This window comes from Lactuca saligna, chromosome 8, assembly GCF_052625555.1.
Source record: "Lactuca saligna cultivar CGN05327 chromosome 8, ASM5262555v1, whole genome shotgun sequence".
NCBI lineage: Eukaryota > Viridiplantae > Streptophyta > Magnoliopsida > Asterales > Asteraceae > Lactuca > Lactuca saligna.
In genome coordinates this window covers 128,587,155-128,600,127 of record NC_136424.1, presented here as the reverse complement: position 1 = coordinate 128,600,127, position 12,973 = coordinate 128,587,155, and the positions used below count along the sequence as shown (strand labels likewise).

General features: G+C 39.8%; 2 protein-coding genes across 2 annotated transcripts; one reads left to right on the top strand and one right to left on the bottom strand.

The window, feature by feature from the left end:
- The first annotated feature begins 415 nt into the window (after positions 1-415).
- Positions 416-2,339, top strand: PEX13 (peroxin 13). The gene is made up of 5 exons (XM_078969813.1): positions 416-581; positions 1,001-1,222; positions 1,324-1,685; positions 1,777-1,869; positions 1,973-2,339. Exons 1-5 carry the CDS (start codon positions 554-556, stop codon positions 2,162-2,164), a joined length of 897 nt encoding a protein of 298 aa, XP_078825939.1. The 5' UTR covers positions 416-553; the 3' UTR covers positions 2,165-2,339.
- Positions 2,340-3,936: 1,597 nt separating this feature from the next.
- On the bottom strand, positions 3,937-5,158 carry LOC145010092 (RNI-like superfamily protein). The gene has a single exon (XM_078968677.1). It carries the CDS (start codon positions 5,156-5,158, stop codon positions 4,235-4,237), a length of 924 nt encoding a protein of 307 aa, XP_078824803.1. The 3' UTR covers positions 3,937-4,234.
- Positions 5,159-12,973: the final 7,815 nt, after the last annotated feature.

The window sequence follows — 12,973 nt, the reverse complement described above, 5'->3', positions numbered from 1 at the left end:
ACCTGATATTGAATGTTACACAAATGATGCTATGGTAACGACACATACATTAACAGGAGAAATCAATCAATCATCATTCTCATTTTCTTTTCTCTCTCTAACATGTTATGACATAGAAATACCATTTTCTATATGGTGTTAAGGTTGAGGTGGCAAGAGCCATATATCTAATGCTATTAGTGGGGTATTTGGATTTGATATAATAATCCATAGTCACCTAATGCATATGTAAAAGTTCGTGGAATTTGGACCCGGTCTGCCTTTAACGAGTATGGACTTTAGTTTGACTGGTTGGGCCCACACGTCTATCAGCCCCTCGCCCCCAAAAAGAGGGGCAAAATAGTAAAATCACAAATGGCGGAAAGATAACAATTATTACAGAACCCAAAAAAAATTCGGACTGATAAGAATCATCATGAAGGGATAAAGTTCATAAAACCCATCGAATATACAACGAACATCAATTTGGACCTTGCGACTGCTATATTGAAGGGTTTCTCTCTCTTTATCCCAACTCGGTGGTGGGGTTTCGGGCAGCGACTCTCTCCCTGCCATGGCTACCAATAATTCGCAACAATCAGGTTTTCTTTCGCTAGATCTTGATATAATCATATAATTGTTTTGTAGTTCCTTGTAGTTTAATCGATCCGTAATATGGGGCTTTATGCTAGGGTTTTTAACCGTTTTGAATTGATTGATCTGGGATTTATCATCACTTTCCGTTGAATTCGTGAGGAATTTTAGCTAGCCGAGGGTTTTCTATGTCGAGTTTAATCGATCCCAAAGTTGGCGCTTCTTTCTAGGGTTTTGTTAGTTTAAAACCATTGATTTGATACCGATAGAGCTAATATTTTGATTTTGTTATTACTACCTACTGAATTCGTATTGTTCAAACAGAATTCACTTCTTCCTTTTGATTAAAATTTTTGGTCATGTAGTTATTGACGCAACTTGATAAACAAATTTCATTCATCATTGAGAATTTCTCTTTTGAATTCAGGCAGCGGTCCACCTCCTAAACCATGGGAACGAGCCGGATCATCATCATCTGGTCCTGCTCCTTTTAAACCTGCAACTCCAGGTAGCACAAGTGATGTAGTCGAAGCTTCTGGAACAGCAAGACCAGGTGAAATCGTTCAATCAAACAATACAACGTCAGCAGTCAATACACTCGGAAGACCTGTTCCCCCTAGACCATGGGAACAACAACAAACCTATGGAGGTACATTCATAACCAAATTAATAACAAATTTTCATCTAGGAAGCAAGATTGACATTTCCCATTTCTAATATCACTTTACACTGTTTTTTGTTACATCTCAGGTGCGGGTTATGGGTCAAGTTTAGGTTACAATTCTGGGTTAGGAGCCGGAGGTTATGGTTCATATGGTGGAATGGGTTCTTCTTATAATAGTGGTGGTTTATATGGAAACAGCATGTATAGAGGAGGAGGGTATGGTGGTCTTTATGGTGGTGGTAGCAGCATGTATGGTGGAGGAATGTATGGTAGTAGTTATGGTGGAGGAATGGGTGGCATGGGTATGGGGATGGGAATGGGTGGCATGGGTATGGGTATGGGTATGGGCATGGGTGGTCCAGGTGGCCCATATGATGACCAGGATCCAAATAATCCATTTGGTGCTCCTTCACAACCTCCTGGATTTTGGATTTCTTTAATGCGTGTGGTAAGTCGGATAATAATACTGAGAATGCTTTAATTTAATCATCTTAGGATATAAATCTTTTTATTTTTTAATTTTAATTTCATGTTTCTAGATGCAAGGATTTGTAACTTTCTTTGGTAGAGTTGCGATGTTAATTGACCAAAATGCCCAGGCGTTCCATATGTTCATGTCAGCCCTTCTTCAGGTATTATTTTTGTTTCATTGACATCAGTCTCAGTCCATTTACAACCTGTTCTGTCATGTTATGTTTTGTTCTGTACTCAGTACAACCTGTTCTGTCATGGCAGTTGTTTGACCGGTCAGGATTATTATACGGGGAGTTGGCTAGATTTGTATTTCGAATCTTGGGTGTGAAAACAAAGCCGAACAAGATTCAACCGCCTGGACCGCATGGTCAACATGGTCAACAAATTGAGGGACCCAAGGGTGCACCAGCTGGTGGTTGGGATGGTGTATGGGGAAATGATGCTCGTAATTGAGTACGTTTCATTTCAATCAACAAAACAAACAGAAGAAAGAAGGTGTATGTCTGTATGAGATTAAGGATTACAGATGAAAAGGTGAGGGAATTGCATGTGTATAGATAGGTTTTTTCAGTATTTGGAAATGATCTTTTCGTGAAATAATCTTTTTATTTTATTTTATTTATATGTATCTCTTGCTTATGTTGTAATATTGTATTGAAAGATCTTTCCTGATAAAGGAGAATAAGAGTGTAACATGAGATTTCAAGCTATTTTCTTGGATGGTTTGATGATGGTGTTTTTTTAGGCATTGTGGAAGTTTGAGGTTTGCAATTGCATGTTTGAAGACTGAAGTTAATCCTTCTGTGTTGGTATGTTTGTCCTGTTTTATTCTATTGTTATTAATGAAGTCCTTTAGGTGAATGGGTCGCACCAAGAAAATAACATTATTTGACAAAAAAAAAAAAAATTACATTTTGGACCAACATTCTAGAGTCTAGATTGAAATCCTGGATTTTGAAAAAAAAATCTGGAGTTTCAAAGAACAACTTCAATGAACAATTTCAGAATTTTGAGAAAAAAAAATTCAGTTTTTACTTGAATTTAACAAAAAGTTAAAAAGATATAGTAATGCAAACTATATAGTGCCTACACTTTGAAACATACATTTTTGACGTAAGTATGGACATTTCTCTAAAAGAAATAAAAAAATTCTAAAATTAAAGATCAAATCGGGAACGAAGCATTTGAAATATGAATATAATCAATAGTTCGGAGTGAGACATCACGGATGATTATTTTTCAAAAACTGAAAAAAAAAAAATTTCTTTTAACAACCTGGAGGGTATGGATGACGAAAAGAGTGATGAAAGCTTTTCCTCTCAGCTCATCATTGAATGAGGGAAATGTGGTGAGGTAAAGAGGCGAGGGAGCCCATTCCCTCACTCTCTCTTCTCTTTTTATTGGCTAACTTTTTTTTAAAATATTTATTAAATTATATACTTACTAAAAATTATAAAAAAATATATCAAAACTCATATTTTAATTCCCTACAAAATGAGTATAATATATATAGGAAATATTTTTTTTTTAAAAAAATAAAAAAATAGTGAAGAAAGTTTCCCACCCATTTCTTGGGTTTTAGGTGAAAAAGAAAAATGAGGGAAAAAAATGGTAAAATGGTGTAGCCCACAAAAAATAAAGGAAACTCCCAGATCATGCCCTCCGGTCTAATTGCTGGTTTCCTATTATTTATCTATGGCATCATAGTAACTTATTGAAAGGGTAAATTGATCAAGTTCAAACTTTAACTTTTAAAAATAATTACATTACCTTTTTTACTGCACATGTTAATCACGAAGTTATTTTATTAACTAACTTTTGAAATTGGAAGTGATTTGTCATAACAATTGTATATAATTTTGATTGATTGTCTCATATATATATTTTAAAAAATGACTTCAGATAAAAAAGAGTGATTCTTAGGGAAGAATAGAGAAGATAATATGATTGAAATAGGTGAAGAATAGAGAAGATAATATGATTGAAATAGGTTTTAGAAAAATAAAATAAAAAGAATACAAATGTTCTTAATGGATAAATGTACAGTATTCTCATTTAATCCGCTAGGCCTATTTTTATATATTTAAAAAAAAGCTACAGTCAAGTTTATTACTCTTCTCATTAACTTCATTAAGTCAAAAAGATGCATCTCAAGCATGAAAATATTCATTGCTGTTATATGGAAAATGCCTTAGCCAAGTTCTCATCATAGCATTACACAAACATCACTCAAATCAAATTTAACCAATTACACTTCAAAATAACATAAATTAACATCAATGATATATGTCCTATCCACATTTCGATTTAAAACCATCATCTAAAGAAATGTTTCGGCATGATACACATAACTTCTTCAACCTTAATTTCCACATCCCACCTCGCAACCTTAAACAACTCAATCCCCAACTCACTAACCTGTCGACATCTAGAAACATACAAAATCAACAACCGTTTACACCCATTCCTTAAACCCAACAACCCTCGATCACAAAACCCCCGACACCCATTCACATGAAGCTTTTACAAATTACCACAATACCCTCCAATCGACTCCCACCCCAAAACCCCAATCTCACTACACAAAGACAAATTCCACTCTTGCAACATTGGACACCCTTTTGCAATCTCAATCACAGTCTCATCACCAACACTTCGACAAACCCTAAAATCAAGAACCCTAATATTCTTCCCAAATCCACCACCAATTGATCTTAACCCATCGCCCCGGATACACCAACTAAGACAAGATACGTTTAGGTACTCTAGCCCGCCACCACTCAAAATACCCAAAATGCCCTCGGGCTCAATCTTGCAAGAATCGGCTTCCAAACAAGCTAGGGTTTTAGAACACCCGTTGAATCCGACTCCTTTTATTTTGTCACAATGGGAAATCTTGACTGCCCGAAGGTGGCGGCAGTTGGTGGTGATGGCGGAGATTCCACCATCGGTTATTTGGGAACACCATTCAAGATTTATGTCTTTTAGAGATGAACAAGATTTGGATAAGTGTTGTAATCCGATATCGGTTATAGGGCAACGATAAAGACTAATGAAGGATAAAGATTGACACCCGAGGGCAATATGGGAAAGTCCTGAATCGGTGATTTTGAAGCAGCAATCGAGATAGAGAGTGTGTAGTTTTGATCCGTGGTTTATGAGTTGGATTAGACCGGAATCTTGAAGATTTACACACCCACATAAGTTTAATGAGTTTAATTGTGTAAAACGTTTGATTAACTTATCAAGAATGAAGGAATCGATGTTGATTGGGGTTTCAGAAAGGTTAGATCGAGAGAATGAACATCCGAATTCCAATGACTTACGGTTTGGGTTTTGAATTTGAAGAAATCGATGACAAGTTAGACCGAAAGATTCTCGATCTATACTTGAATCAAGTTTTTCAAAAATGAAAGTCAAACAATCATCAGGAAGACTAATCTCCATTTCTACACAGGATCTGAAGGTTGTAAAGCTCGGATTTTGATTACAATCTGTTTGTAATATGAGTTGGATATGGTGGATGATTCGGTATCATGAAGAACATGTGCATCTCCATATCCGTATCCTATATGAACACCACATTGGCGACATAATAGCTTTGTTTTTGAACGATGGTGATTTAAACAGATGGGAAAACAAGATACCTCATCAAATTGAGTGAATCTACTAAGATCAATGGATGCAAAAGATATAGAACCTTTTCTGATGGATTTGCGATACTTGGAGCCTATTTCAGATGTTATGCGATTTGAGGATGCTAGATTCAAAGGGTATCCACATGAACCACAACTGTTCCAAAGAAATAAAACAAAAATTAGCTCATTAGCTCTTGGTCAATGATCATCAGCTAAATTTTCAGTCAATAAATAGGAATTTAGGAAAATACAGAGCTTAAGCTGATTGTGTGTAATAGAAATGAAGGTAATTTAAAGTTACTGATTGATTTTGAATCATCCTAGTTGTGTGTTCCAGATTAGTAAAAGCTGGAAGAGAATAACAAAAATGACAAGAATACACCTTTGAATCACACGATTTTACCTAAAATAACCTTGGCCAAATCGGATACAGAAATGAATGAAAAAAATTTAAGAAACTCTGGAGTAGACTAATACGGATACACAAAGATCAGTCAATTATGTGTGATCAAATGAAAATCAAGTCAATCGACACAGGAGTTTGTGTAGAAACAAATGAAATGAGAAGTGATCGAATAAGATTCGAATCATGATCGATGTAGATACCTGTAAGAGACATCGGCTTGGGACATGATAGGGTGATCGAACAATAAAGGTTGCTAACTTCCCCTTTCATGTGAGCTGACTTCTGATATAGGGTTAGGTTTAGGGTTCTTGACAAATTGAGGGGGTCAGAGGTTGGGAGATTGGGATAACCGCCTGCTGTTACGACTGGGTCGCTCGTGTGATACGGATATTCTAATGATTTTTTTTGTTTTGTTTTGTGTAATGGAAAATGTGTGTAAAAATCTCTATATTGTAATGTTTATATATATATATATATATATATATATATATATATATATATATATATATATATATATATATATATATATATATATATATATATATATATATATATTTTCAGCTATCGTTATTCATAAGTGAATAAAAATGAATCAGGTTTTTACTACAGTGCATTCGTTATTTAGTTATGAATAAAAACTATGATTATTATTATTATTATTTTTTACAATTTAAGTATCATTCATATATGAATATAACATATAATAAACATAGTATATTCATATTTAAATATTAGACGATGCATTCACTTATGAATATTACATAGTATATTCACTTGTGAATATTAGATAGTATATTCACTTATGAATATTAGATAATATTTTCATATATGAATATTACAGAGTATTACATGGTATATCACATGTGAATATTATATAGTATATTCATTTGTGAATATTAGATGATATATTCACTTATGAATATTACACAGTATATTCACATATGAATATTACACAGTATATTCACATATGAATATTATAATGTATTTTCACAAATATATATAATTTTTATATGTTATTCACATATGAATAACATACGGACTTTCCTGTCAAATGATCCAACCAAACACACCATACATTTCTATCCAAACAAGATTAAACAATAGCAAACAAACATCCATGAAATCATTGTCATCTGTTTTCTTTCCTGTCAAATGAAACAAACCAAACTCCCTTCGTTATCGTTGATTTCCAGTCAAACCCCTTTCTCCATCTGTTCATGATGAACACACCAAACCTGATCAAATCCTTTTCCCCCATCTACTCACCCGTTGAACATCGATCACCCAAACACCCACCTAACTGATTTACAATCAAAATAAAAGAAACGAGAAGAGGACCGTACCAATTAAAGCAACAACTGCCCCCATCGAGATCCTTCAACACTTCCCGTCGATTACCACAACCAAAAGCCACCATCTTCTAGGCTATTTCCGTCGATTGGAACCTTGGTTTCCCTTTATGCCTTGGCTTGTTGACCCACTAACACCGATGCCATCTTCCCTCGCCTCCCTCTCTTCATTTCTCGCTGGCAGGAAGCAAATGAGAGGCAACGGACGTCCGACCCAATCTCCTAGCAAAACCAAACCCTCGCTTCTGGCTTATTTCCGATCGCAATCCCTTAGCAAAACCAAACACCTCCTCCTTTGGTCTAGTCAAAGCCACGGAGACCATCTCGGTTTGCGAGTCGGGCGACGAACCTCCATGCTTCTCCCCCTTAATCAGACGAAGACGAGCACCGGAGAATCTTCACCTTGGTCTCCTTTGCTGCCGACGACAGGAGGTGAACGAAGGGTTGCTGCAAAGCCCGTTGTGTTCGTTCATCGATTCGCTTCTCATTTTCCTCTCGCCATCATCTGCTTCGTATCCCCTTTACGACTTTACCCGATCAAAAAAAATGGATTGATGATGGTTTAATCAAAGAAATCTGGATGATTATTGAAAGTTGGAGAAGAAATTTGGATGATGAACGATGAATGAGTTTGAACTACAGATACGTATTTGATATTAAAGGTTGTTCTCATATTTACAAGTTTACCACCGTATCTTTTTATGGTTGAATAAAATGAGTGGCTGAGAATGGTTCCCTCATTCTCAACCTTTTTTATTTTCTCAATTGAACCTCTCTCTCTCTCTCTCTCTCTCTCTCTCTATATATATATATATATATATATATATATATATATATATATATTAATTAAATAAAATCTCTATCTTTGTGCTTCATTTTAAGTTTGAAAAATTCTGTTAATTTAAAAGAAGATAGTATTATAATTTAATTTCTTATGCATTTGGCATTTTATTTTTGCTTCGTATTTAAAAGAAATATGAAAAAGCCATATAAAAATCTTTTTTTTTAAAAGATCTTATTTCTTATTTATAATAAAAATCTTTTTTTGTTTAGCATTATTTAACATGTAAAATATGACTTTATACAATAATTATGTTTTATATTTTATATTTTATGTTAATAATTTGATTATCTATTATAATAAATAAATGTTTTTTTTGCCATATGTCCTCTTCTTCTTCATTTAGACATATGATATTTTCTAACATTTTGTAACGACGTAAATTTTAAAACCAATTTTTCATTTTTACAAACATCAAAAACATCGAGTAATAATTTAGATTCCAATGTAACAATATTGTCACGACCGATTACATAACAAAGATCACAAAAATAGTTTTCCCCGAGTGTGTGTACGATCACGCCGGCGCCTTCCCACGGTCCTCGCTAGTACCTGAAACACATAAGACAACAACTGTAAGCATAAATGCTTAGTGAGTTCCCCAAAATACAACTTACGCACATACGCCTTTCCAGGCCCTGACCTTCCGGTTTATGTGTCTCAGGGGACTTCCGTCCCAACTGGGTAAACCTTCCGATCCTTCCCATGTCAACCTTACGATTCATTTTACAACGCCTTCCGGCCCATAACATAATGCCTTCCGACCGATATCAAGCATATCATACATGACACATATAACGATTAACTTATCACAAATAATGCATATATCTCATATCATATTCGACCTTCCGGTCACGCAGTCAAACCCTTCCGGGTACAGTATAGTGAGAAGACTCACCTCGAATATCTCGATAACTCGCGAACCCTGGAAATCACTCGTGCTCGAACCCCCAAGCTATAATCCTCCTATAACATCATATATCTCAAATTAACACTTGTACCACTAAGGTTGACCATCCCTATCAAGTCAACACTGGTCAACTCTGGTCAACAGTCAATGGTCAATTTGACCGGACTCGGCGAGTGCACTAGAGCGACTCGGCGAGTCTAAGCGTTTTCACCAACTCGCAAGGATTTCCCTTAGACACGTCGAGTACTCCCCTGACTCGACGAGTTCCACCTGGTCATGAATCGCAGGGCCACCGCGACTCAACTCGCCGAGTCGCAAGGACAACTCGGCGAGTTCCAGCTCGACTCAGTCCACCTGACAATCCCTCTCTAACTCCCCGTGACTCACTGAGTCAACCATAACTCGGCATGACCACTCACTAAGTGGTTAAGGACAATCTTCATGCTACTCGCCGAGTCTGTTCTTCAGACTCGGCGAGTCCATGCCATGCATCGACTCAAACTTGCTTCTGAGGTCAGATCCGCTCTATAAACTCATAGATCTGGCCCTCCTAAGGTCATTTATCACGTAAAGTTACAGTCTTGGCTACCATGCACCACTTACAAGGTTCTTTTTGGAGAAATGACCACTAATATGGCAACCCTAGCCTCCAACCCAAAAGGAAGGACATAAAGCATATCATTTGGGACTTTCTGGACCTGCTAAGGTCCAGATCTAGGTACCATATCTCCATGGGACCTCTCACACTTCAATTACAAAGCAAATAAGGCAAGAAGAAACCCTAGATTTGACCATATCAACATAAACACGGAAATAAGCTCTGAAAGATACCTCAAGAAGCTTCCCTTGGCGAAATGGAAGTAGATCCAAGCTCCCAACTCTTCTAGCTTGACTTTCCCCCTTCCTTTCTTGCAAAAACACACAAATTTGGTGAACAATAGCCTCTTATCTCGCTCACAGGAGCTCTCAGCTGCTTTGGTGCTCTCAAGGATCAAGGTGGCCGCAATGAAGGGCCATAAGATCCTTTAAATAGAGCTTAGGACCGAAAAATTAGGGTTTCATCAAACAATGCGGACTCGCCGAGTCCATCCCTTGGACTCGCCAAGTACAGGCGCGAACCTGCGTCCAGAACCGCGACCCTACTCGGCGAGTTCGAGCTCCAACTCGCCGAGTCCCCTCACAAAACACCAAAAATATGCAAATAAAAGATACCTGGAAATCCGGGCTGTTACAATCCCCCCCACTAGAACTAGACTTCGCCCTCGAAGTCTCGCTCTGCAAATAGCTCCGGATGCTGCTCACGCATCTCACGCTCCGGCTCCCAGGTCATCTCTGAACCCTTCTGATGCTGCCACTGGACCAACACCAGGGGTACCTCCTTGTTCCTGAAAACCTTGATCTTCCGATCTCTGATGGCCACTGGTCTCTTGGCATAATTCAGGCTCGCATCTACCTGAATATCCTCTAATGGAACCACTGCCGATTCGTCGGCTATACACTTCCTCAACTGCGACACATGAAAAGTGTCGTGAATCTGCCCCAATTCTGCTGGCAAATCCAAACGGTAGGCTACCCGGCCTACCCTCGTGATCACACGGAAAGGACCAATGTATCGGGGCCCCAACTTGCCCCTCTTCTTGAATCGAATCACTCCTTTCCAAGGAGAGACCTTCAGGAGTACAAGATCGCCGACCTGAAACTCCAGCTCGGACCGGCGTCTGTCTGCATAACTCTTCTGTCGGCTCTGAGCGGTCAACAACCTCTGCCTGACCAGCTGAATCTGCTCGGTCGTCTGGAGTACGATCTCCGTGCTACCCATCACCCGCTGCCCCACCTCACCCCAGCAGATGGGGGTGCGAAACCTCCGACCATACAACAACTCAATGGGTGGCATACTAATGCTCGAATGATGACTGTTGTTATACGAAAACTCTGCTAAAGGTAGATAGGTGTCCCAGCTCCCTCCGAAATCCAAAACGCATGCTCGGAGCATATCCTCAAGCGTCTGAATTGTCCGCTCACTCTGACCGTCTGTCTGGGATTGATATGCGGTACTAAAATGCAGTCTAGTACCCAATTCCTCATGGAACTTCTTCCAGAACCTGGAAGTGAAACGCACATCACGATCAGAAACAATCGAGATCGGCACCCCATGCTGCGATACCACCTCCCTCACGTATAATTTTGCCAACTTCTCCGCAGAAGAGCTCTCGCTGATGGCCAGAAAATGAGCGCTCTTCGTCAATCTATCTATGATCACCCAAATCGCATCGACTCCCCTCGCAGTCCACGACAATTTGGTGATAAAATCCATGGCAATCTGTTCCCACTTCCATTCGGGAATATCTAGCGGCTGCAATTTACCGTGTGGTCGCTGGTGCTCGGCCTTGACCTGTCGACAAGTCAAGCATCTCTCAACAAACCATGCAACATCCCTTTTCATACAGGGCCACCAATACTCCTTCCTTATGTCCAAATACATTTTCGTAGCCCCGGGATGAATCGAAAATTTCGATCGATGCGCTTCCTCCATCAAAATAGCACGCGCACCACCCACAAACGGTACCCAAATCCGACCCTGAAAAGTCACAAGCCCTCGGCCATCCGTGACGAATCCTGATACCTAACCTACAACCCGCTCTCTCTTCTGTTTTTCTGGTTTCACAGCCTCAGCCTGAGCTCCTCGAATAGTATCCAAAATTGGGGTCATTACCATCAACCTCAAACAAATATCTCGGATCGGGGCGCTTTCCGTCCTACGACTCAACGCGTCGGCTACCACATTAGCCTTGCCTGGGTGGTACAGGATCTCACAATCGTAATCCTTCACCACATCCAGCTACCTCCTCTGTCGCATATTCAGATTCGGCTGATCCATCAAGTACTTCAGGCTCTTGTGGTCCGTGTAGATGGTACACCGAACCCCATAAAGATAATGCCGCCAGATCTTGAGGGCAAACACCACAACCCCTAATTCCAGGTCGTGGGTGGGGTATCTCGACTCATGAGGCTTCAACTGCCTCGAAGCATACGCTATCACATGACCCCTCTGCATAAGCACCGCCCCCAAACCCGATATGGATGCATCACAGTACACCACGAAATCCCCCATCCCTTCCGGGAGTGCGAGCACCGGAGCCTCGCACAATTTCTGACGAAGCGTCTCGAATGATGACTGCTGCTCCGGTCCCGATGAAAACACAGCACCCTTCCGGGTCATCCTAGTAAGTGGCACAGCAATCTTGGAGAAATCCTTGATAAACCTGCGATAATATCCAGCCAAACCCAGAAAACTCTTGATCTCAGTGGGCGATCTCGGCACCTCCCACCTCAATACTGCCTCAATCTTGGCCGGGTCGACCAATATACCTTTCTGGTTAACAAGATGCCCGAGGAACTGGACCTCTTGTAACCAGAAATCACACTAGGAGAATTTGGCATACAGCCTCTCCGATCTTAATACCCCAAGAATCTCCCTCAAATGTTCCTCATGCTGATCCCTAGACCTCGAATACACCAAAATATCATCGATGAATACGATCACCGACTGATCCAGCATCGGCCGGCACACCTGGTTCATAAGATCCATGAACGCAGCCGGGGCATTGGTGAGCCCAAAAGGCATCACCACAACCTCATAATGTCCATAACGAGTTCTGAAAGCAGTCTTCTGGATATCTTCCTCTCGAACCCTCAGCTGATGATACCCCGGCCTCAAGTCTATCTTGGAGAACCAAGATGCCCCCTGCAACTGATCGAACAGATCGTCGATCCTAGGTAACGGATACCGGTTCTTAACTGTCAACTTGTTCAACTCCCGATAATCGATACACATCCGGTGTGAACCATCCTTTTTCTTGACGAACAAAATCGGCGCTCCCCAAGGTGGGCTACTCGGTCGAATGAACCCCTTTCCCAACAGCTCCTGAAGCTGCGAGGATAACTCCTGCATTTTCGGTGGAGCGAGACGATAAGGCGCCTTGGCGATGGGCACCACTCCCGGAACCAAATCGATATGAAACTCCACTTGCCTCTCCGGAGGTACACCCGGTAACTCTTCGGGGAACACATCCGAAAACTCGCATACAACAAGAACGTCATCAATCGAATTGGGCCTC